Genomic DNA, 24,089 nt, shown 5'->3' with positions numbered 1-24,089 from the left:
GTTTTTAATTTTTTAAAAAATATTCACAGGTGTCGGAGATATACCTTTTGAACTTTCAAATGTGTTTTTCTCAAAACTGTAATTTTTCGAATACGCCCTTTTACCGAAAAAATGCCTCAATTGTAAAAATTAAAAACATTGTTCACCTTTGTTGGTGTGAACATTTTCTTTGCAAATACGTTAACTTCGTGGTGAATTTAGAGGCATTTTTAAGATAAGGCATTTGGTGAAATAAAAATGTTCTTTCTCCCGATTAACAATTGTACTTTTTCTTGAAATTTATTATTTGCTCCGAGATGGGAATTTGAGTGAATGAATGAATGAATGAATAAATAAATAAAAGAATAAATAAATTAATAAAAAAGTTTTCAGCATATAAAATAAACATGCGCTTGGAGAATTAAATACAAAAGACGAGATTTCTGTTAAAACTTACCACATGGCTGAGCAGTCAAAGTTTACGAGCATCCACTTATGAGGATTAAAATTGAATGACTCAGCGTACTCTACCCCTTCTAACAAATACTGATACTCGGGACAAATGAAGGCAGATCCTGCAATCAAGTCAAGAAATTAAAATGCAATTGAAGGCAGAGAAATAAAATTTTAAAGTAAAACGACGAGTGGGCAGTATGCCAGATATAAAATTATGAAGTTTGCTTGAGAAATTTTGAACATACGTATCTTAATTACTGTGTTTCAAAATTTACTTGTCCACAATATTTTTCCAGAGAAAAAGAGAATTTCATAGCATCCTGAAATTTTTACAAAACATTTTCTGATATAAACGCAAATTAGAGGGAGAAATGTTGATAAGGTATCTTTTAAAAGAGTAAAATTTAATGGGAGTCCTCCAACTTGGCAAAGAGTTTTTAAATGATACTCATGAGATGTGAATTTTTTGTTTCCATGTGAACTAAGCCACCGGAGTTGTGAAGTTAACCAGGAAAATTTCTGTTCCCTTAAATGTATTTTGAAAAAATTGAAACTTAAAGTGAGGTTATAAACCAAAATAATACTTGCCTGCATACGCAGCATCAACATGAAGCCAAACTTCTTCGTTTTTACACACTGGTCCAATTTCTTTGAGCAGATCAAATGAACAGCAGGAGGTCGTTCCTAGAGTTGCAACAACCTAGGGGTGAGAGGAATTAAATTAACGGAATCCATTTCACACCGACAAATGTATTGTGTGGTAAAGGAAAAATTTTGAGTACGCATACACTATTTTCTTTAATAAAGCATTTCTTTTCCATGATGGAAGAATTGAAAAAAATTTATCGTACCAAGTTATAATTACAGAGAAAATTACTTAGATCAGATGAAATTAGCTGACGATTTAAAAACAAACCTTAACTGATTTTTGGTAATTAAATAATATGGTAATCCTCAAATAATTTAGTGCTTTTGGTCAGATGAGAGTGAAAAAAATCTAACTTCACAACAATTTACAGTAACGAGGAAAATTCTGTGATTTCAGCCATATCGATAATAAGAATGCAAAAACGCCAATATTGATTGTGGTATTCAAGAATCTCTCTTACTATTTTAATTTTTAAGAAGAGACGAGACTGACATTATGGCTTAAAATTTTAACAGAATATAATTCACACAGAGAAGAAAAATCTCTGAAGTTTTCAAGAAACAATGTTGAGTGATTTTCCTATTGGAATACATATAAAATAAGACAGGAAGTCTTCAACGCTGTAAATCGATTTTTGCAGTTTCAAGGTCAATATGTTTTAATTGATGAGAGCAAACGCTCAATATTGAGTCTGAGAGGCTGACAGAGGTACAAAGACTTTTTTTCCTTGGAAAAACTCCATCTAAAATGAGTGACTGATTAAGGTTAAATGTTTCACTATTAACAGTGCGACTAAAACCTTGTTAAAATAATTTTTTTAGCAGCTTCAAATGAGCTTAATTTAAATAAACAGCGTACTGTAGTTTATATAAAACTGCAAGGATTGTGCTTCAAATTTCTGACAAAGATTTTAACACGATATGCGAAGGAAAAATTCTTACATAGAAAGGAACGAGACCGTCAGCTTTGTCTTTTTTGATAGCTTCTTCTAAAGTGCTGCCTTGTAATCTGTACATATCGTCTGTAGGTAGGAGTCTGAACGGGACGCTTCCCAGAAGACCTGCTCGTTCCACCGAGGAGTGGGCTTGTTCTGTGCAAAAGGAAACTTCATATTAGGAACACTTTCAGTAAACAGTCAAATGATTATTTTTGCTTTACATTTGCACTTTAAAGAACTCTGCAAAAGGCGGAATTCGCTCCAAGACTTCCCGCTCATTAAAAAAACCATAATCTACTCAGGTTAAAATACACACTAGATGTTACTATAACAGTCTCTGTGGTATGAAAATATGGCAACCTCAACCTTAGCACTTCAGATCAGCTGTTGCAAGTTGTTTTTACTTCTTGCAACACAGGGCGGATAAGGAACACTACTCAATTAAGAAGCCTACCAAAAATGTTGTAGTGCACGCTTTGATCTCCACTCTAATTTTTCTTGTGATCCAGAAATTTAAATTTTTTTTTAACAGATGCTTAATAAAAACGTTGATAGCTAGGTTTGGAATTTATGGCAGCAATTTTTGTCGAGCTACTGTCGTGTTTGTGTTCTATTTGAAATTTTGACATGAAAAATACTTTGAATGCTTAAATATGCGCCTTGTCTGGGTGTTCACTTGTGTTCAAAAGAAATAGCACCGATTTAATTTTAACTTCAAAGACCTCAAAATAAATAAGATCCAGAATTTGATAACTGTTTCCGATTTTGCTGAATAAAACAAAATACTCAGTATTGTACTTTAAGTGCAGTTTGGGTTCTTTTTTCAACTTCAATAGCTTTCTTCTTCAGCAGGTACTAAGCGACATCATTGCTTACTGCACAGAAAATAATCTGACAAACTCACTTCTCATTAGCATGCTGCTTAAACTGCATCTCATCCAATCATCACTTGGTGAAGAGTTGCCAGGAACTTCAAAAATATAAACTGTGCAAAAGGCGTCAACTTTAAAATTCTGGATAATTTAGATACTAAACAATTTAATGGGCAAGCAGGGTTTTTTTTTAAATTTTTTTTAAAAAATATTTTATTTGAAATTAAGAGAAAATTATACAAAACATCAGAAGTAATTTTCCAAAACTATGAAGGATTTAATAGATGTTTGGAAAAACTTACTGGAGCAGTACGCTACCAATTTGGAGGCGATTTCAAGATCCGTCCAATCAGGATGCTGTTCTTTTGTTCGGCGGATTGCTCTGGTTTTGGCACCCAGAAGGGCAACGAGAGTTGCCTCACTAGCAGTGCCCTATTGGACAAATAAAAAAATAAAAATGAAGGAAATTAATAGAATATGTTCATTGTTTGGTTTTTGACCTTAGAAAACCTTACAAAATGTCAGCAAGATACAAAAGTTATGTACCGATACAGAGTCAAGAATGTGAAACATAAATATACGTAAAAATGAATTTGCATCCAATGATTTCTTGCTAAAATTGAAGTATATTTATTTCTGGAAATTCTAAAAAAGAATAACAGAGAGAAAGGGTCAGAATACTTCGTACTTTTTTTTTTCACAAAAGTCTTTGCTACTCACTCGAAGGAACGTACCTTAATTGCGCTGATTCAGTTGAAGTTACTAGGTAGTGTTTTATTTGTTTCTTTATATAATAACCAGTCCAGCCAAACTATAACCGTTACATATATTTGCCTGAAATTTGTGGCTATTTTTCTTTACACTTGTGAGAAAAGTTATTGAAATGTTCAGACAAATACTTGAAACAGTTCAAGAATGTGAAATATAAATATATGTACAATTTATTTTTTGAAATGAAATGTCCGTAGAAATACTGAAACAGCATAGACAAGATTCATTTTTAAGTGCAAAAGAGGACAAAGTGTCTTGTGACAACCAATTAGATACCAAAGTATCAAAGCTGAACAGTATGTTAAAAACTCAAAACAGAACTTTTTTGACAATGATCAAAACCGTTTTGTATAGTTAAGTGGCAGAAATAAATTTATACATTGCAATAAAAGTAAGAGAACACATATTTCGAATTACAGCAATTTTTCAACTTCTTTGTTTATCGCGGATTCTTTCTAAAAATAAAGCTAGGTTTTCTTCTTCTCCTTCCCTCTCTTTTAAAGTATTCATATGGTTTTAGAATTTTCTCATGTTTGCCAGTAATCTGGAGAGATTAATGATGATATCAAGTTTTATGCAATCAAAGAAGAAAAGCTATGATTTTTAGACTTTTTTTACCTGAATAACACCACCACCTCCTTTCTTTCCACTGGCCAAAAAGTCATCGGGGAGATTAAGCATCTTACCGAGCCAGTCCATCATCACAACCTCGAGTTCTGTGCAAGCTGGACTTGCGATCTACAGAGGAAACAAAAAGAAAATAAAAGAAGATTAACAATACGATCAACTTCAGACCCAAACAGAAGCTATTAATTCAGCCTGAACCTTAAATTTCTCTGAAAATCGTTCTCTGCAATAGCTATAAAGAAAATTATTTTTACAGTCGATTTCTTAGAATAGGAGAGACATAATCTTTGCTTGCGATAAAAACAGTTGAATTATGAGCAAGGGAAAAATAAGAATATGGGAAGGTTTTGCTTTCAATACAAGAGCGCCTTTTGTTACAGCAAACCTTGTAAAAGTAATAAATTTTAAACCCAAAAAATGTGAATAATAAAGAGGTAAAAAAAATAGAATGAATAAACTGGATTTCTTATCCACTTTTCTAATACAAAAACTACATAACTTTTCCTTCTTGATCCATTTTCCTACTTTTTTCATGAGTTTTTTACAATATTTTTCACTTAAGTGTTCAGTATTTCTTGTTAACCTGAAGTTTATATTTTTATTTTCACTTTTTCCCTATCAGAATGATAGGAGCTATTCAATACTCATAATGCAACCACAGATAGGTAAACCTAACATTGAAAATATGTTTTTTGGGTGTAAATTAGACCGTTTACTATGCTCTAGAAAAGATTCTGAGATTATTCCAAGTTTAAAAGAGTCGTATAAAAGCTAAATGACTATCTTCCACCTTTCCAAAATCTGGGGGAACATTTCCTTAATGAAAGCTAACTGCAGCTACTGTTCTGCAGGAACTGATTAGAAGAACTTGCTAAAGTAGACGAAAACTCACCCAGGTAAATCCAATGCAAGCAATGGCGTCACTTAACATGTCAGCAACTATGGCAGGGTAAGAGCAGGCTGTCGGGAAGTATGCATGGAAGCGGGGTGAATGCCAGTGAGTTACCTAAAAATGTCAAAAAAAAAAAAAAAAAAAAAAAAAACAACACGATAAAAAAATTGAAGAAGTTCGCTTTGAAAAATATCATAGTTAAAAATAGTTAAGAGAACGATGATTATCTGTTACAGCAACTACAGTAGATAATTTTAAGACTCTATTTTCCCCTTAAATCTGATCTTTGATTTAAAAAAAAAAAAATTAATTAAAAAAAAGAAACTTCCTTGTAATAAGATGAAAAATTATAGTTAGAAGAGCTGTGATAGTTCATGACGGACACTGTTAAATGAACTGCACATCAAAGTTCTTGAAACTTCATATCAATAAAAATAAAATTTCTGTTGATAATGGGCTGATGGACCATTATGTACATCATTTTTCGGCCGAAGTATCACAAGCGTCATTTACGACTGGACCCTATGTTGGTGGACATTTCAATATTGTTTCAATTTTTTTTAGTTTTCTTACTTAGAACCCTTTTATCTTCTTCGTGTATGGATTCATCTATGAATTTCAATAATGAGCCTGTGAGCCTGCTGTTGCCTTTTTAAAACTTATTGAAAAATGAACTTACTCCTGGCATAATAACTCTTTCAATATCTTCCATGACATTATGCCATGATTCTGGTTCCTCTGGTGCAGACTCCGGGATCAAAGGTCTCAAGTATCCTGGCTCTAATTTAGGTAGAACAGGCCTGAAAAATACTCATTTCAATTAATACTTAGGATCAAATAATGAATTTTTGGAGCGAGCATTTCAATTTGGGTAAGTCATACTTGCTGTGTCGTTTCTGGATAGACATACAGGTACATTCTCTAATAATAACAGTTTTTCTTTTGCCTAGAAATTGTCATTCCCTCAATTAAAAACGTGTTTACATTCCAAGGTTGCAAAATTTACTTACACAATTCCTTTTCTTCATGTGGAAATGACAGCGCCATTTCTGTCCAAAATATTGCTGATCTTTAACAATCAGATATTCAGGGAAAAATCTGAAATATTTTTTAAAAATGACCTAAAGTTACTACCCCCCCCCCTCCCCCCAAAAAAATTATGAAAGGAAATTGACGACGTTGAAATGAAGTTCCGTTCCTCTGTCTGAGAGACCACAAAAATTCATTGATCTTATTTCTGTTTAATATGAGATTAGTGCAAATTAAGAAGTTATTGTAAAAGACTACGTGTGAGGCCGTCTTTTCTCACTTTTTTGGGGACAAATTATGGAAGCTGTGAGGGAAAGCTACTTAAAATTTTTTTTCAGGAAAGCAGATCTGTGCCCTGGCGAAGGAAACAGATGATTTTCAAGATTAAAATTGTTTTGCGAAGAAAGCCTGCAGCTGCTTTCAGAAGTCTTCAGAGTTTCCTTTCACTTTGGTGCACTATTTGAAAAAATCAAGAGGCTTGGCCTGTGCTTTTGAACAGGTTAAAATTAATGTGTTCAAGATTCCATTTACGAGACAGTATGCTTGGTCACTTCAAAAAAACTTCTTTGCATTGAACGAGATTTGACGAAAATACACGAGCCTCTTTTTGCAGTTAGCGAGAGAGAGAGAAAATGATTTATCGTAAATAGCAATAATAATGCAATTCATTTTTTTACCTGTCTCGAATTGTTGACATGTATTTGCTAATATAATCAATCATCGCCTTTGCAAAGTCTTGGAACTCCGCGACCTCCATGTTTGGGGTAACTGTAAGAAAACAAAAAATGGCAATAGTTAATTTTCCGAATAAACAAATGTAGGTAAATTTGAATGGATATTTGATGCTGCTGTACCAAAGAAACATAATGCTGTGCGTATGCTGCTTATCAACTAACACAATGAAGGTACTTATCAATGTTCGCATCGTAAAAAGTGGAAATCAAGCGCACAACTCCCTGGTAAAAATTAGCAATAGAATCTGTGTTCCAAAATACCACAGACCTACAGCCGGCTGTAAGATTTCCAATAGCTTCGATAGCCGGCAACACAATTTCTTATAGCCTTTTATAGCCGATGGCGACTAAGCAACAGCCTAGCGATAAAGTGTATGCTAAATGTTATTAATTACGGATGCTAGGACTTAGTGAGTTTTTGGACTACCGCTCTCTTTTTGGGCAGTAGTATCTTGATTTATTTTGCGAGGAAAGCTCCGTACTTTTGATGGATGCCTGCCATTTCGTATGACACTGTGCAATACCTCTGGTGTGAAATAGTTGCTTCAAGCGCCGTGGTACGCTGCGGCGCCGCGCGGCGGGCGGGCAGCCAGCGCGAAACGCGCATCGGCGCCTTCAAACCTAACAGGGATACTTTACGCATTGCGCAATGCGTGTAGTATCCCTGTTAGGTTTGTAGGCGCCAGTGTGCCGCCGCTCCGCTTTGTGTTAGGTTCTAATATTTAATCTCGTGGAGTCAGCGTTTTTCAACTCAAAACTTTGAAATGTTTGCACACTCTGTATGGATTATTCTCATTTTAATTGATGAAAAAAAAAAAAAAATATGTAGTAAAGGAAAATATAATGTGCGTTTTGTAAATATTAAGGTGATTCCGTGCAAACTTGAGGATTTACAAAGCACACGAATTTCTACACAATTTCTCATAGCCTTTTATAGCCGATGGCGAAAAAGCAACAGCCAGGCGATAAAGTGTAAAGCCCGGCGATAGGAACTATAGCCCGGCTGTGTAATTTTTTATCGCTTCGTGTAGCCCGGCCGTATGATTTTTTCCACTTTCTACAGCCAGCTACATGATTTTCTATCGCCTTCTTCAGTCGGCTATAAGAGCTCCTATGGTATTTTGAAACGCAGCTCCTATCGCCAATTTTTACCAGGGCTATTGAATCCGGCGTAGGTATGTGATGCGGTATCACGCGAAAATGAAGGAAAATCTACACTTTTCACCTGCCTCAAATTGAAATTACTGACGTTCATGAATGCGGGTAGGGTACGGGTTGTCTCTGGGTACGGGGTACAGTGCTCGCATTGTAATGTGAGGAAATCAAGCGCGCGACTATTCGAACACCGGAGTGGGCATGACAAAACAACAGCAACTTCTTTCTTCATTTATTCATTTAATAATATTTACTCTCTTTCAAAAAGGTTAGTAGGACTGCAGGCATTTTTTTGCCTTTCTCTTTTATTTTTTATTTTTCTTACTTTACAGATTAGTATTTTCACATTAATACTATATAAATCAGTGTCTAATATTTTGTTTTCACAAAGTTGCTAGGAAAACCGCGTGTTTTCCCTCATATGGAGGTGAAAATCTATACATCGTAATTTTTTACTTATTCAAAAGATAGCGTACTTCTGGCGATACTCAGATGAAAATCGCGAAATTTCTTGTGTTCTTACGTAACCGCTGGAAAAAGCGCGTCATTTTTTAATGTTCCTACACTGCCGTGCTAGGGAAAAACGGCGTAAAAACATTCGAGAGTTGCCAAACTTCCTTCGATAAAATGTTTATTTTTAAGGAAAGTTACGAATATTGTTCCGATACATTTTCAAGAACTTTAGGTAAGATTTCAAACAAAATTATCCGACAAATTGGAAGAAAGATATTTACAAATTTTCCCGCCAATTCGTGATTTATCAAAGGAAATTAGGCAACGCTTTAAGGTTCATACGGCGTTCTTCCTTAGCACGGCAGTATAGTAGCATAAAAATGTTTGATGAATCAAGACTGGTCAAAGCGAGCACCATGCGCGCAACCATTCAAACTCCGAAGTATTCATGTGGTATCACGCAAAAATGAAGTGAGATCTAGCCTACTCCGTGGTCTCAAATTACTGACGAATGTAGGTGTTACGCTCGCATTGTTAAATGGGGAAAACCAAGGCGCAACTATTCCAACTCCGGAGTAGGTAAGTGGTATCACCTAGAAATAAAGGAAAATCTTAGCTTTTTAAAGTTCGAGTTCCTTCCTAGGAAAACGTTGCACTCGATCTCGATGCGCTGGTTTCATCCATTAGTGATGAGGCCCAAACATGTTTAAACAGGGTTGCCACAGAATTTAGAAAATGAAATTCCCTGACATTTCCCTGATTTCCCTTACACATTTCGGCGAAATTCCCTGACAATAAATTGAAGGTGTGACGGATGGTTAGGAAGGCATAATTGAAAATAGTTTTCAGAAAAAATTTCTTGTTCAAAATCTCAAACCCATTCTAGAAAGCAAATGAAGGTGATTTAACACATTTTCCCTGACATTTCCCGGTTTTCCCTGACTTTTTAAAATTCCCTGGCATTTCCCGGTTTTTCCTAATTGCGGCAACCCGGATTAGTGATGAGGCGCAAAAATGTTTAAATTTTTCGGGGCCTCGAGGAAAATTTACGGACTTATTCGTGATTTCGGGACGGATCTAAAAAAATTAAGGACTGTTTTGGGAGTTCTAGGACCTGTAGACACCCTTCGCGGTCAATTTCGGTGGCTTTTTTCATGGATCGGAAGAAAGTTTGGGGGTGAATCTTATCAACTCTACGAATAACTCTCCTTTCAAAAGACGCAGGTTCTTTTTCAAACGCTTACTCATGCACAATGATAATGATCTTCAGCGGCGATTGAATCGATGAAATGAGCGTTCCGATCGATAGATGGATATCCGAGTTAAAACTATGGTTCCGTCTGCGCCGGGTTGGTGACCTTCCGGCTAAGAGGGTAGGTTGTCAGATTTGTCAACATATTCACACACTTCACACTATAAAAAATTGATTTAGGGCTACGATGTGGCATCGATGGCGCGAAGGAGTGCACCACCGGACCTTGGGCACTGATCTTGACTCACATTCATGCCCACAGGTGAGTGCCCAGGCCGCCAGCCCTCTCTATCCTGCCGTGCTAAGGAAAAACGCCGTATGAGCCTTCAGGCGTTGCCAAATTTCCTCTGGCAAATCACTAATTTTCAGGAAAATTGTTGAATACTTTTCCTCTAATTTCTCAGATAATTTTTTTTGTAATTTGATATAAAGTGTCTGAAAATTGCAAGGAAAAATATTCATAATTTTCCGCAAAAATAAACACTTTATCTAAGGAAATTTGGCAACTATCGAATGTTCATACGGCGTTCTTCCTTAGCACGGCAGTATCCTTCTCAGGAAGAACGCCATATCGGCATCCGAAACTTGTCAAACTCCCCCTCATAAACTATACGTTTTCCGAGGAAAGTTGTGAGTATTGAAATTTTCGGAGACCAAGGATCGATTTGCCACTGAAATTCGCAGAAAAATTGCTGGAAAAGAGTTAAAAAGATTTTCCGAGATTTTGTGTTTTTTTCAGGGAAAATTTGGCAACGCTTCAATGTGCATACGTCGTTCTGTCTTAGCAATTAGGGCAGCTTTGCCCTCCGACGCTCACTTATGTTGCCACGTACAAAGCGTAAAGCGTCACTTTTTCCTCGACAAATCGTGTGAAATACCCCGGGTTTTGCTCGTAATCAGGCAGTACTAGTCAGTAATCCATTATCGTTATTCCCATATTTGAAGCTATCCTAAAGAATCGATTACCTATCGGTTTTCACATTGTTTGTCGATCCTTTTTCATGGGTTTAAAGAGGGTAGATCAATCGAATATCGATATATCGCAAAGCAGGCTACGCTAGGGTGCGTCAAAACAAATGAAAGTCTGAAATGTTCCGCTCCCCAGGCGGCAATCGATGACGTTTGGTAAAAAAACATGTTTGCCAAAATTTGGGCCAATTTCAACCATTTTAAATGGTGCCAAAGGTCAATTTTGTGACGAAATTATGATATTTTGGTTTAGACCTCGATTTCGTACAAAAAACTCGATTTTACGCTGAAATCGTGCGTTTACGAGAAAAATGCCAAAGAACTCGACTTGTAGAGAATGAAATTTTACATTAGGAGGACGTCTTTGTAACCGATAAAAAACAAATTGAATTAGAAAAACTCAACTCGGTATTTATTTTTTTGGTCCTCAGAATTTCCGAGGTCTTACAAAGTAGAGGTTTAAAAGACTCATTTTTCACGAAAATAAGTCGAAAGAGGGTATAAATGAACTGCAGGCAAGTGTTGAGGATGCAAATGTCATCAGAACTTCTTCAGTTTCAAAAAAAGTTCCAACTATTTTGTACAATCCTCCAAAAAGTGTACGGCTCGAGAAGCAGGATCGTGCTATAATAGTAAGGGGAAAGTGCGGTTTGACCGGGAAAAATTGCGTTACAAACTTTCCCTACCTATGTAATCGTCATCAGTAGGTCCTCCTGAACAACTTCCTAAAAGTTAAAAATGGCCCGACCCCGGAACACCCCTCAAAAAAGTTAAAATTGAAAATGGCGGCCGTAATAAGAGGGTCCGGGAAATCGGTATTTTAAAATGCCCATTCTGTCTCATCATGCGAGGTATCATTTCCTATGTTATTTTGGTCGTAGATTTCATAAATGAATTCCGCAAGGCCCCTTCTGAGCTTACGTTTTTCTCGATAGTCGTATGTTTCCTTAAATTTCCGTTATTAAATACATTTATAACATCAAATTTAAGTTTCTTGGCCATAAATACATGAAAATAAAGACACTTCACTTTCCTTGTTCCTTCGGTGAATATTTAAAAAAATTGGCCTCCGGCCAATTTATGCGCGGCGCTTCGCGCCGCGTACCGGCGCTACGCGCCGGCATTTGGGGGGCTTCGCCCCCCCCATCCGCTTAGCGGATTGGTGCGGGGACCGCACGGGACTTTCTCGCTCGAGCCGGCGCTTCGCGCCGGCATAGACACTTTTACTGGAATATTTAGAAAAATACTGCCAATTTTACAAAATCATAAAGTTTGATTGGAATTTTGATCACAGGATAATAGTTATGAAATTTTTATTCAAACCACTGAACTTTATTGTAAATGTCTTCGCGATATGTGATGAATTCATATATTCGGCCTCGACTTGTTGATTTTATGAGGCATCTTCAATTAAATATGTAATTGATTAACAAAGTCTCCTGTCAAAGATGGCGATCCGTAAAAATCTTAGCTTTTCTACGATTCATTAGGATCCATTAGATTCATTGACATCATACTTCAGATACGATTTTATATTATAATCTCTCCTTAAGCACGGTCAAAAGCCATCAAATATCTACTTGAATGGGTAGAATGACTATTCGATGTTCAAATAGTCTTAAATCTAAACGGTTTTCGCTTAGCATCTCCCAAATTTTAAATTTGGCGGGCGAATCTACCTGCTGGAAGGTTCACCACACGCCCGCCAGGAGCGCCATCTCCTTACCGCGTATCCCTGTAATTCAAAGCGAAAACAATAGAGAGCGCTGAGAGCGCCATCTCCTTCAACCAAACCTCGGGTTCTAACAATTTATAACCTCCTTTATTAAGTAACAAGCATTAAATCAGTCATATTTGTGCCGTATTATTATATTATATTTGTGCTTAGTACCTCGTAAAAAGGAACCGCGAAAGATGGAATCTGCCGGGATTCTAAATTCATTAACAACAAACATATTAGTATTTAATAAAGATGTAAGTGTCAGTTCTTGCGTCAGCTTGATGACTAATAGTAACTATATATTGTAAGTACTTACCTACCTAATTAGTTGTCTAATTTTGCTTGGTGTATACCTACGGAGTAATTTTGGAAATAGTATATGATGCATTATATAATGCATTTGAATTCCTAGGTTTCACCTGACTCAAAGCGTTTGCTGCTATTATCTAGAAGCGTTCCGACTCATTTATCAGAGAATTGAGCGTTTCCTATCGGCCCCTCTGCAATTATGAGATTAGTCCAAGAATCCTTTAGGAACTTAAATTAATGACTCAGATGGTGCTTTTGAGCCAACTTTCAAAGAATTAAAGGCATTTTTTCAAAATCTACAGTCCATGAGCTCTCCGTGTGACCGAAGTGCTCTCCTCGCTATATGACGCGTAACCCTTCAATTTTTAGTTTAGTCCAAAGACCTCATAGGAACTTACATTATTGAACCAGGTGGTGCTCTTATGCCAACTTTCGAAGAAATGAAAGGCATTTTTTTTCAAATTTACAGTCTTTGAAAATGAGTTGTTTGTGTGATGTCGCGGAGCAAAGTGCCCTACTTTTGGGCCTCGTAATCCCTTGAATTTTGAGATTAGTCCAAAGATCTTTTAGGAACTTAAATTAATGACCCAGGTGATGTGCTTGATGCCCACTTTTAAAGAATTAAAGGCATTTTTCAAAATTTACGGTCCCTCAAAATGAGCTTTCCGTGTGATTTTGCTGAAAATGGACCTTTAACCCAATTTGACCCTAGCCCCCCCAAATTTTAGCGTACCCCAAAATCGTTGGACGTGCATAAGGAGACCATAAATATGGTGTTCTGTGAGAATTTTGAATGAAATCGAACAGATAGATTCTGAGATATCGCTGTAGACAGATTTGGGGGACGCCGGACGGACGGACACACATTTTTTCAAGTATGGTTATTTTGACTCCTGGGACCTTAAAACGTCTAGAAATGATGAAATTTCAACTTTTTTTTTTTTTTTTTTCTTGGAGGATGACAATACTTCCTCTCTACCCTAGGGGAGCGAGAAAGTAAAAATGCAACCTCCTGCCTTTCACATTTGGCCGCCATCTTTGATTTGGAGCGCCCCCTTTGGCCGGAGGGCCTTGCGGAATTCATTTATGAAATCTACGACCAAAATAACATAGGAAATGATACCTCGCATGATGAGACAGAATGGGCATTTTAAAATACCGATTTCCCGGACCCTCTTATTACGGCCGCCATTTTCAATTTTAACTTTTTTGAGGGGTGTTCCGGGGTCGGGCCATTTTTAACTTTTAGGAAGTTGTTCAGGAGGACCTACTGATGACGATTACATAGGTAGGGAAAGTTTGTAACGCAATTTTTCCCGGTCAAACCGCACTTTCCCCTTACTATTATAGCACGATCCTGCTTCTCGAGCCGTACACTTTTTGGAGGATTGTACAAAATAGTTGGAACTTTTTTTGAAACTGAAGAAGTTCTGATGACATTTGCATCCTCAACACTTGCCTGCAGTTCATTTATACCCTCTTTCGACTTATTTTCGTGAAAAATGAGTCTTTTAAACCTCTACTTTGTAAGACCTCGGAAATTCTGAGGACCAAAAAAATAAATACCGAGTTGAGTTTTTCTAATTCAATTTGTTTTTTATCGGTTACAAAGACGTCCTCCTAATGTAAAATTTCATTCTCTACAAGTCGAGTTCTTTGGCATTTTTCTCGTAAACGCACGATTTCAGCGTAAAATCGAGTTTTTTGTACGAAATCGAGGTCTAAACCAAAATATCATAATTTCGTCACAAAATTGACCTTTGGCACCATTTAAAATGGTTGAAATTGGCCCAAATTTTGGCAAACATGTTTTTTTACCAAACGTCATCGATTGCCGCCTGGGGAGCGGAACATTTCAGACTTTCATTTTTTTTGACGCACCCTAAGGCTACGCCGCCACCAGGACTAGTTACTTCCGTTGCTGTCACAGGCGAATAGTCAAATCAGGCGTTTGGTCAAATGCCTCGGCAAATAGTCAAATTTAGACAGTTTACGAAATTTTGTAAATTTATGGCGAGGAGCTCAAGAGTTTTCAATATTTCGGGGGAAAATAACTTATCAAATCGATGAACTCTCCTCATTCTTTCTTTTTCGGATTCTTCTCATAAATGTTAAAATTTTATGACATGCTGAAAATTTTGAGATAAATGTTGGTTCAGGGGCTTAAAATCGTTTCAAACACTATTGTATGATCCACATTATTAGAGAGAATTCTTTTTTACAGTAGCAAGGAATTATTGAGTCTAGAATTAGGGAAAAAATCAGAAGTTGAATGGACGTAAGAATATTTGACTATTTGGCTGGGACACGTATATTTGGCTTGATTCTACCCATGCCGTCTCTATTCGATGAACGATGGGGAGTGATGCATCAAGGATGCCAAAGAATTAGCGCCGCGAAAAGACTCTGCTAGAATTAGAGAAGGCGGCGGAAATCGGCGGCCTCATTTGGCGTTATAGCATAACGCACGAGGCATAACGCGAGGCCCAAGCCCAAGGCCGGTCCCGGGAGCAGGGCCCTTAACGTGAAAGTCACCACGCAATCTTCATGTCACTTGCTCCGTCGTTGAGGTTGCGTTGGTCTCGTCTTAATGACCACCATCGGGGCATTATCCGCCGTGGACAACGCGTCGCGTCCTTTTCCCCACGAAACAGTTGAAATATGGCAATGCCGTAAGAGCAAAAATTAATACGATTCTCATCAGCTGAGTTTTTTCATAACCTCCGGTGTAATATAAGATAAAGTCGATACACCGAACCGAGTGTTCTTATTTCGTAAATCCCTTATTTTTCCCTTCATTCTGGATTCTGGAGCTTCGACTCACATCGTAAAAACGGAGAGTGCATTCAAAAGCTTCGTACATCTGAACCCTCCGATAAAAATATCAGTGGCTAAAAACGGAGCTCATATCTTTGCCTACAAGAAAGGAAATATTCCAGTGAGGATTGAACCAGGATTTGAAGGAGTCCTTAAAGACGTATTGTATTGTCCGGAAGTCCCGTACAATTTGCTGTCTGTAAGAAAAATTCAGGAAGCTGGATTTGATGTGATCTTCAATCAGCAAGGAGTAACAATAAAAAAGGGAAGTACGGTTGTAATGATCGGTAAGCCATTTAACAATTTATTCTCTGTGAACTTCATGATTGACAAAACAATGGCTTACAGTGCATCATCTTTTGATAAGTACAAATTATGGCACGAAAGATTAGGTCACATAAGTAAAGCTAAATTTTTAGAGTTAAAAAGGTATCAGCTTATTGATGACGTAGATCAAATTGAAAATGTTATGCCGAGCGAAAATTTATGTGAAGCTTGTATTAGTGGTAAGCAAACAAAATTGCCATTTCAAAATTCTAAGGATAAAACGTATGTGCGAAGACCGCTCTTCATCGTGCATTCGGATGTATCAGGTCCTATCACTCCTCCGACTCATTTAAATCAAAATTATTTTGTAATTTTTGTAGATGAATTCACGCATTATTGCGTCACATACCTGATTCAACACAAATCAGATGTTTTCTCTGTTTTTAAAGATTTTGTTGCAAAGAGTGAAGCTCATTTTAACTTAAAATTAGTTAATCTATATTCCGATAATGGTGGCGAATATTTTTCTAATGAGATGAAACAGTTTTGTGTGCAAAGAGGCATCACGTATCACCCTACGATCCCGCGAACCCCACAGCAAAATGGAGTGTCAGAGCGTATGATAAGATCGATTACAGAGCGAGCTCGTGCAATGCTTAGTGGAGCTAAGTTGAACTTAGTATTTTGGGGAGAAGCTGTTCTTACAGCAACATATCTTGTAAACTTATCGCCAACGAGGGCCTTGAGTTCAGCTGTGACTCCATATGAAGCATGGCACAATAGAAAGCCGCAAATAAAATTTCTGAAAGTGTTTGGATCTACAGTCTATGTTCATAATGACACTAGAAAAAGGAAATTTGATGAAAAATCCTTTAAAGGCATTTTAGTTGGTTATGAACCAAATGGGTATAAAGTGTGGGATGCGGAGAAGAAAATATTTGTCAGAGTTAGAAATGTAATTGTCGATGAAACAAATTACTTAGAATCCAGACCTGCGTTAAAGTGCTCTGTGGATACAGAGAGTGAGAAAATAACTGATGCATCTGACTGTACGTCAAAATCAGAACTGAGAACTCAAGAGGGAACTGATGCAACTGACTGTGCGTCAACATCAGAACTGAGAACTCAAGAAGGAACTGATGCATCTGGCTGTAAGTCAAAATCAGACCTTCATAAAGAACTTGAGATAAAGAAAAGCGCAGAACAGGATTATAACTCTAGTAAAGACAAAAAGGGTGATGCAAGGATCTATGTAGAGATGGATAAAAACTGTGTTTTGAAGCCCCAAAATTGTGAGAATGAGTTTTTTTGGGTCAAGGAGGAGTGATCTAAATGAACTTGATGAATTCATTTTACAGGCACAATCCATTGACTGTGATGTACCCAAGACTTTTAATGAAGTTGAGAATAGAGCTGATAAAATTCAATGGCAACAGGCTATTAAAGAGGAGCTTGACTCTCTCGAATTCAACAAGACTTGGAGTCTTGTACCAAAGCCTGAGGATAAAAATATTGTTGATTGTAAATGGATTTTTACAATTAAGAAGGATGAATTTGGGAAACCTAAAAAACATAAAGCGCGGTTAGTTGCTCGTGGTTTCAGTCAAAAATATGCTGAAGACTATGATGAAACTTTTGCTCCTGTCACTCGAATAGCGAGTTTCAGAATTCTGGTGGCTTTTGCCAACCAATTTGATTTGCTAATTCATCAAATGGATGTAAAAACAGTTTTTCTAAATGGAACTTTGAGAGAGGAAATTTATATGAGAATTCCTGAGGGAGTTTTAAGTGATGGTAATCAAGTGTGCAAGCTCAATAAATCTTTATACGGTCTAAAACAAGCCGCTAGATGTTGGTTTGAGATTTTTGATGTGAAGCTCATTAAAGCAGGGTTTAAAACTTCACCTGCTGATCGGTGTGTTTATTTTTTGGACAAAGGAAGTGTTGATAAAAACATTTATGTTGTTTTGTACGTTGATGATGTCGTAATTATTTGCAAAGATACGGAAACAATGAATAATTTTAAACGATATTTGATGAGTGAATTTCGTATGGTGGACCTTGGAAATATTAGATTATTTCTGGGAATTAGAGTTGAGAGATGCGATGGGATTTTAACTTTGAGTCAATGTGCTTATATTGATACAGTTTTGAAGAAGTTTAATATGACTGATTGTAATGCCGTTGACACCCCACTTCCAAGTAAATTAGATTTTGTAGAACTTAATTCAGTTGAAGCGAACGAAGCACCCTCTCAGAACCTCCGGTGCAATATAAGAAAAAGTCGATACACCGAACCGAACACCGAAAAAAAAAAAAAAAAAAAAAAAAAAAAAAAAAAAAAAAAAAAAAAAAAAAAAAAAAAAAAATCTCAAGTTTTGCATTCATGGCTCAGGAGAACTCGAATAGTTCGGACAGTGATGACAACCTAACCTTCATTCTGGATTCTGGAGCTTCGACTCACATCGTAAAAACGGAGAGTGCATTCAAAAGCTTCGTACATCTGAACCCTCCGATAAAAATATCAGTGGCCAAAAACGGAGCTCATATCTTTGCCTACAAGAAAGGAAATATTCCAGTGAGGATTGAACCTGGATTTGAAGGAGTCCTTAAAGACGTATTGTATTGTCCGGAAGTCCCGTACAATTTGCTGTCTGTAAGAAAAATTCAGGAAGCTGGATTTGTTGTTTTATTTTGTTGTTTTGTACGTTGATGATGTCGTAATTATTTGCAAAGATATGGAAACAATGAATAATTTTAAACCTGTGTCAAAATTCAAGTGGACTCGTCAAAATTCAAAAATTGTTAAAAATTTAAGTCAAAATGTGTCATAATTCAAGTCAAAATTCTAAATTTGTTTGCAATTTTTCGGTCTGGTGAGGTTTTTCTGGGTTTCCCTCATCCGTTGCAACAAATGTTGGACCTGCATGTTTTCCCAGTGAGCATTCATTAATAATGAAATTAATTTTTGAGGAGGCGAGTTGAAATATGGCAATGCCGTAAGAGCAAAAATTAATACGATTCTCATCAGCTGAGTTTTTTCATAACCTCCGGTGTAATATAAGATAAAGTCGATACACCGAACCGAGTGTTCTTATTTCGTAAATCCCTTATTTTTCCCTGCATCCCTACGAGAAACGACGTAACTTAATTGCAAAGTTGCCAAATTTTCCCTTAAAAATTGCATTTACACGGGGAAAATCTTGGGCATTTTCAACTGAAAATTTTACTCCTTCTTTTTCTGATACCACGCAAAAATCAGACAAATTTTGGACAGAAATTGCGCAGGTACTTTCTTGCAAAGAATCAGTTTGTTCGGGTCAATTTTGCAACGCTGGAATGGAGTTACGTGCCTTCGTCCGAGAAACGACGAACGGTCATCGTTGGGACGCTCATGCAACTAACCGCGAGGCGAGGGGATCTCGGAAAATCGGATCTTCCAAGACATGCGGGTCCCATGCCCAGAAGAAACACTATTTTCGGACTTGGTGAATTTTCCGGACCACTAGACGCCCTCCTGACTTTCATGGAAGAAAATAATGTATTTTTTTCTGGATTCCTGCTACAATTATGGGGTGCCCAGGAAATCTAGTAAGTAGACAGTGTTGATTATGCATCTGGCTCCGTATGCCAGCCACGTGATAACTGTCAGAACGACTGTCAGAAATCAAGTCCCGGCTCCTTAGTATCCTAGATCATTAATCAGGACTCGAGTAATGGATACCATAATTTTTGAGCGCATTTCAAGACTTGCTGCCCTGTTTTCGCACATTTTTGGGCCAAGTTATGGCATCGAAACCGTGGAAGGCTGTGAAAAATTTGGTCGTAATAATTAGAGTTGTTGATTACGTGCGTCGGTGAATGTGAAGAAATAAGCGCGTTATTACTGGGAGGATCCTTGAAGCGCGAGCGACGCACAGTGAAGCGAACCTTTGAGAGGGGTCGGACGTGGAAATTTTCGACCTTACTGCTTTTCTGTCATGCTAAGGAAAAACGCCGTAGGAGCCTTTAAACGTTGCCAGATTTAATTCAATTAAAACCGAATTTTCTTGGAAAATTGCCAACATTTGTCTTCAAAATGTTCAGATAATTTTGTTCGCAATTTGATCTAAAATATCTGGAAATTTCAAAGAGAAATACGAATAACTTTCCTCAAATATACATGTGTTATAAAGGGAAATTTGGCAACTCTCGAATGTTCATACGGCGTTTTTTCTTAGCGCGGGGGTTTTCATGTTTATTTCGTCACATTATGAATTTTGAGGGATGTTTCGACGAGGAAATTCTACGAGGAAGAAATTCAATGGAATCACTTGTAAACTTGTACGTCTCGTATTGATAATGAGTTCCTTCTAGCACAAATACGTCCAAATAAGACTACGTAGGGTAAAAAGGTGAAAGATAAATGACATGTTTTAATGATTAGTAGATGTGTCCGAAATTCCCTGGCTTTTCCAGCAAATTCCCTGACTTTCCCTGATTTTCCCGGCTTTTTAGACAGCCGGCTACCCTGCCAATAGGACAATTCCATTTACCCTTAGACTACTTGGACTATCAATTCGAAACATGAGCCCACTGAGTGATGGACGAACATGCGTGCTCGTCGAGAGGGTGAGCGGTCGAGCACGAGCGCGCTTGGCCGAGGCTGATGCGTGCAGCGGCTAGGCGTGGAATGATCCATTATATCGATATTTCCCCGTTTGAAGTTGTGGTAAAGAATCGATTATTAGGGTGTTGGTTGCGGACGCCCTGTTTAGCGATCCTTTTTCATAGATTCAAATGACAGATCAATCGATATATCGCGAGATATGGACGCGTATCAGAGACCGGGACCGGGGTGGGAGATCAAGGTTGGATTCCGTGTCAACGGCAGCCGCTGTGCTTTGTATAGTATGCAATATGCATGCCACTTATTCATAGCCAATCCAATCCAAACCAAAACAATTTATTAAACCGCGACCACGGCTCCAACCCGCACGACCAACCCGGCTTCTCGCTTTTGCCAACTCTCCAAGGATCCCTCTCATCGGTCGTCCCCCTCCAGTAGCAATGGCTCTTAAAAAAAATTTTTACAAAAAAATGTCAAAAAAAATGTAAAAAATGTGTAAATTTTAAGCAAACAAACTCTTAAAATACTCGTTTTAGGAAACCCTTTTGGGGAATTCTTTTAAATAAAAAAATAGTCATATTTCAATTAAAAGAAAACGTAAAATTTACGTAAAACTCAACAAACTATAACCTCAATTTTTATGGGCTGCGACTTTTCCTGTTACGCTTTTCTGTTCACCACTTTTTCCCCCTCGTTTTTGCCCGCAGGAAGTTCATAAAAAAAATTCGCAAATCTTACTTAAAATTTACGCAAACAAATTTACTTAAAATTTTTCTTCAATTTTATGTAAAAAAGCCGCAAAAAGGGTTTCCTGATACGAATATGTCAAGAGTTTTCTTTACGTAATTTTCAAGTGGTTTGGGTGCAAATTTTAAGTTTTCTAAAAATTAACAAGTTTTTTACATCTTTTCTCTACAGCCATTTTAGCCATTCTTAAGAACAGGAAAATTTTTGAAGAGGAAACATATATGAGAATTCTTAAATTCGTATCATGTCTAGTGTTCTATTGGCAAAATCACACATTTTGAGAATAAAAGCGGCAGCGTTTGAAAAGGACTTCCCTTTCACGTTGGAGCAAAGTTCAATGAGACCTAATACTTCCTCTCAAAACATGCTCGGATTAAAACGCTTGTCTGAAACAATATCTGTGCGAAGGACGTCTTGAGGAGGTGTACTCGTCGCCGAGTTGACCTTTCTCTTTCCCTGACGTGACGTCATACGTCATCGGTGGTCGCCATCGGGACGTTGTTTCGCTGGAGAAAAAAACTTCTTCCGGAGTCATACCGCCCCCGTTGCCAACGTCGTGCCGCACAGTGGATCGAGTCAATCTCGTGCGGCGGACATGAAATGTTTTATTAAAACTGCAAAATCAGGGTGTCTAGCATCAGGAGTATCCCAATTTTCCCGATTCCATTAGAATTTGAGGAAAAATCGGTCGTGAAATAAGAATTTGAGAAAAGTCGGCCGCCTGATCGGATTTTATTATGCTTTCGCAAACGCTTATGCAGAAATTTTAATTATTCTTCGAAAAAAATCAGGATTTGCACAAATTATGTAATCAGGATTTAGCGGTCAGAAATCAGGAAAAACCAGGATTCCATCAGGATTTCCCAAAATGGAAAAAACTAGACACCCTGTTTATGGAAAAGAAAATACTTTTCAGTTATTTTTTCAGGTGAAAGACCGTTTTATGAGGGTTGTCCGCGTATATTCAAGTTTTAGTGTATTTTCCGAAGGAAAAATACACCATTTTTTTACCCGTTGTCTCCACTGTGGAGAAAGGCTTAATCAAAGCGACGGATCTTCCCGGTGCAGAGCATAGGATGAGGAAACAACGCTGGAGCCAGAGTCTCGACCGACGAGTTTCTCAAGAGACTCAAATCCGGTGATTGTAACAACACCACCACACCGGACCGGCCAGTGAGATAAATCGCCTTGGAATATGAGTAATTAATTTCAACAAGTGTATTTTTTCACTGCAAGAGCCGCTCTCCATGAATCAAGCTCATTTCAGCCGCCGCGACAGACGCGCGCCCAGACTATACACACGCCTCTGACCCTCTCACCACTCGCTCACCAGCCGCTGCAACTTCGGCTAATTGACCTATTCAGCGTCACTCCTAATCGCCGCGTATTTATCAAACAACTGGGGGTAGGCAACCCGCCTTACACGCCGGATCCTCCTCCAAAAAAGTCTCCCTCAGTGCCGTTTTCCCCAAATAGATGACAGTGGCGTGGCGTGCTTTGCGATAAATCGATTGATTTGCCATTTAAACCTATGGGAGAGAATCGATAGACAGGGTGTCCGCAGCGAACACCTTAATAACCGATTCTTTACCATAGCTTCAAAATGGAGAAATATCGCAATCAATCATTCGATGGCTAAAGTGCGAAACCACGTATCCATATTGGGGTGTTTCAAAATTTTCGCTCCTATTGTGTTTTTTTCAAAAGGAACAAACCAACTCTGTAGCTTGATATATATACAGGATATTACACAAAAAGAAGAAAAATAAAGGAAGTTTTCAAGAAATCATGATGACTCAATTTTCGAAGAAGAAATCAAGTATGATAGGAATTCTACAACGTCGCAAACGGAGATACGTGGGTACGATATACACCATTCCGACAAAACAGTATAATAACCAAGTCAACGTTACTACGATTGTCCAACTCCTCCTTTTTCCTACAGGCACCTAAGAGCACGTATTTCATACATTTATCTGTCAAAATATTATGAACATTATGGAAATAATCAGAGACAAATCGCAGGAAAAAAAAATATAAATTACTTTAAGAGAATTTGCAGGTGTCTGAAATTTGATGAATTTCGTGTTTAAGTGGAAACTTCTGAGTGAATTGAACACGATGATACCCTTGGTTCATGAATTGAACAATTATTGGAGAAGATATGACAAAATGATCTGATCTGCTAAAATACGCGTGTTTAAATGGGAAACGCCGCCAGATGACGTCACTAAACGGTGAATTTTCTCACTTTTAAATCTATTTTTATACTATTTCCTACATCAGAAAAAATTATAAAAAAACACAGTAAAGTCAGCTCTTTCAGATGAAGCAATAAAAAATTTGCATGCAATTCTCCTTCTTGGCAAAGTTGAAGTAAGTGTAACGTATACAATTATACATCGTTGGTCCAACTGCAGTAACACGCATCTCTGTTTGTAGAGTTGTAGACTTCGTGTCATTTTTCATTTTCTACATTGAAAACTACTTAGCGTCATTTCTTGAAAACTATGTTTTCTTCTAAGTTTTCTTCATTATTTAAAGAATATTTTGCGACAATATCGAGCCGTGATATGACTTCTGTCTCCTATTCAAAAATAACAGAGGAGCAGAGATTTTGAAACAGCACAACCGAGATACGCATTTTTGTAATTTTGTCGTCGACATGCTGAAACGACATATCCTCATTGGTAACATTGAGAAAAGTTATGTCCGAGTTATGTTTTGGATCCAATTCGATATAACAGATAATCCAAATGATATCACGACTTAAAGAGTTAGTTTCGGTTGAAGGACACATTGCAATTCGATGTTGATCGTCAAGCGCCTTAAATACCTCGATGCA

The 24,089-nt window shown here is 37.5% G+C and overlaps 1 protein-coding gene across 2 annotated transcripts in view; it reads right to left on the bottom strand.

Moving 5' to 3' along the window:
• LOC109039294 (aromatic-L-amino-acid decarboxylase) overlaps window positions 1-24,089 on the bottom strand; it is a 34,418-nt gene that overhangs the window by 5,673 nt on the left and 4,656 nt on the right. For both annotated transcript variants that reach the window (XM_019054714.2, XM_019054716.2), the window contains exons 2-9: window positions 6,890-6,980; window positions 5,863-5,983; window positions 5,184-5,297; window positions 4,283-4,402; window positions 3,196-3,325; window positions 2,026-2,174; window positions 1,024-1,135; window positions 437-554 (exon numbers count right to left, since the gene is read on the bottom strand). In XM_019054714.2, coding sequence (XP_018910259.1) covers window positions 437-554; window positions 1,024-1,135; window positions 2,026-2,174; window positions 3,196-3,325; window positions 4,283-4,402; window positions 5,184-5,297; window positions 5,863-5,983; window positions 6,890-6,980 — 955 coding nt within the window. The remainder of the gene's footprint in view (window positions 1-436; window positions 555-1,023; window positions 1,136-2,025; window positions 2,175-3,195; window positions 3,326-4,282; window positions 4,403-5,183; window positions 5,298-5,862; window positions 5,984-6,889; window positions 6,981-24,089) is intronic.

Source organism: Bemisia tabaci, chromosome 8 (assembly GCF_918797505.1).
Source record: "Bemisia tabaci chromosome 8, PGI_BMITA_v3".
In the NCBI taxonomy this organism is placed as follows: Eukaryota; Metazoa; Arthropoda; class Insecta; order Hemiptera; family Aleyrodidae; genus Bemisia; species Bemisia tabaci.
This window is presented reverse-complemented; position numbering and strand designations above follow the sequence as displayed.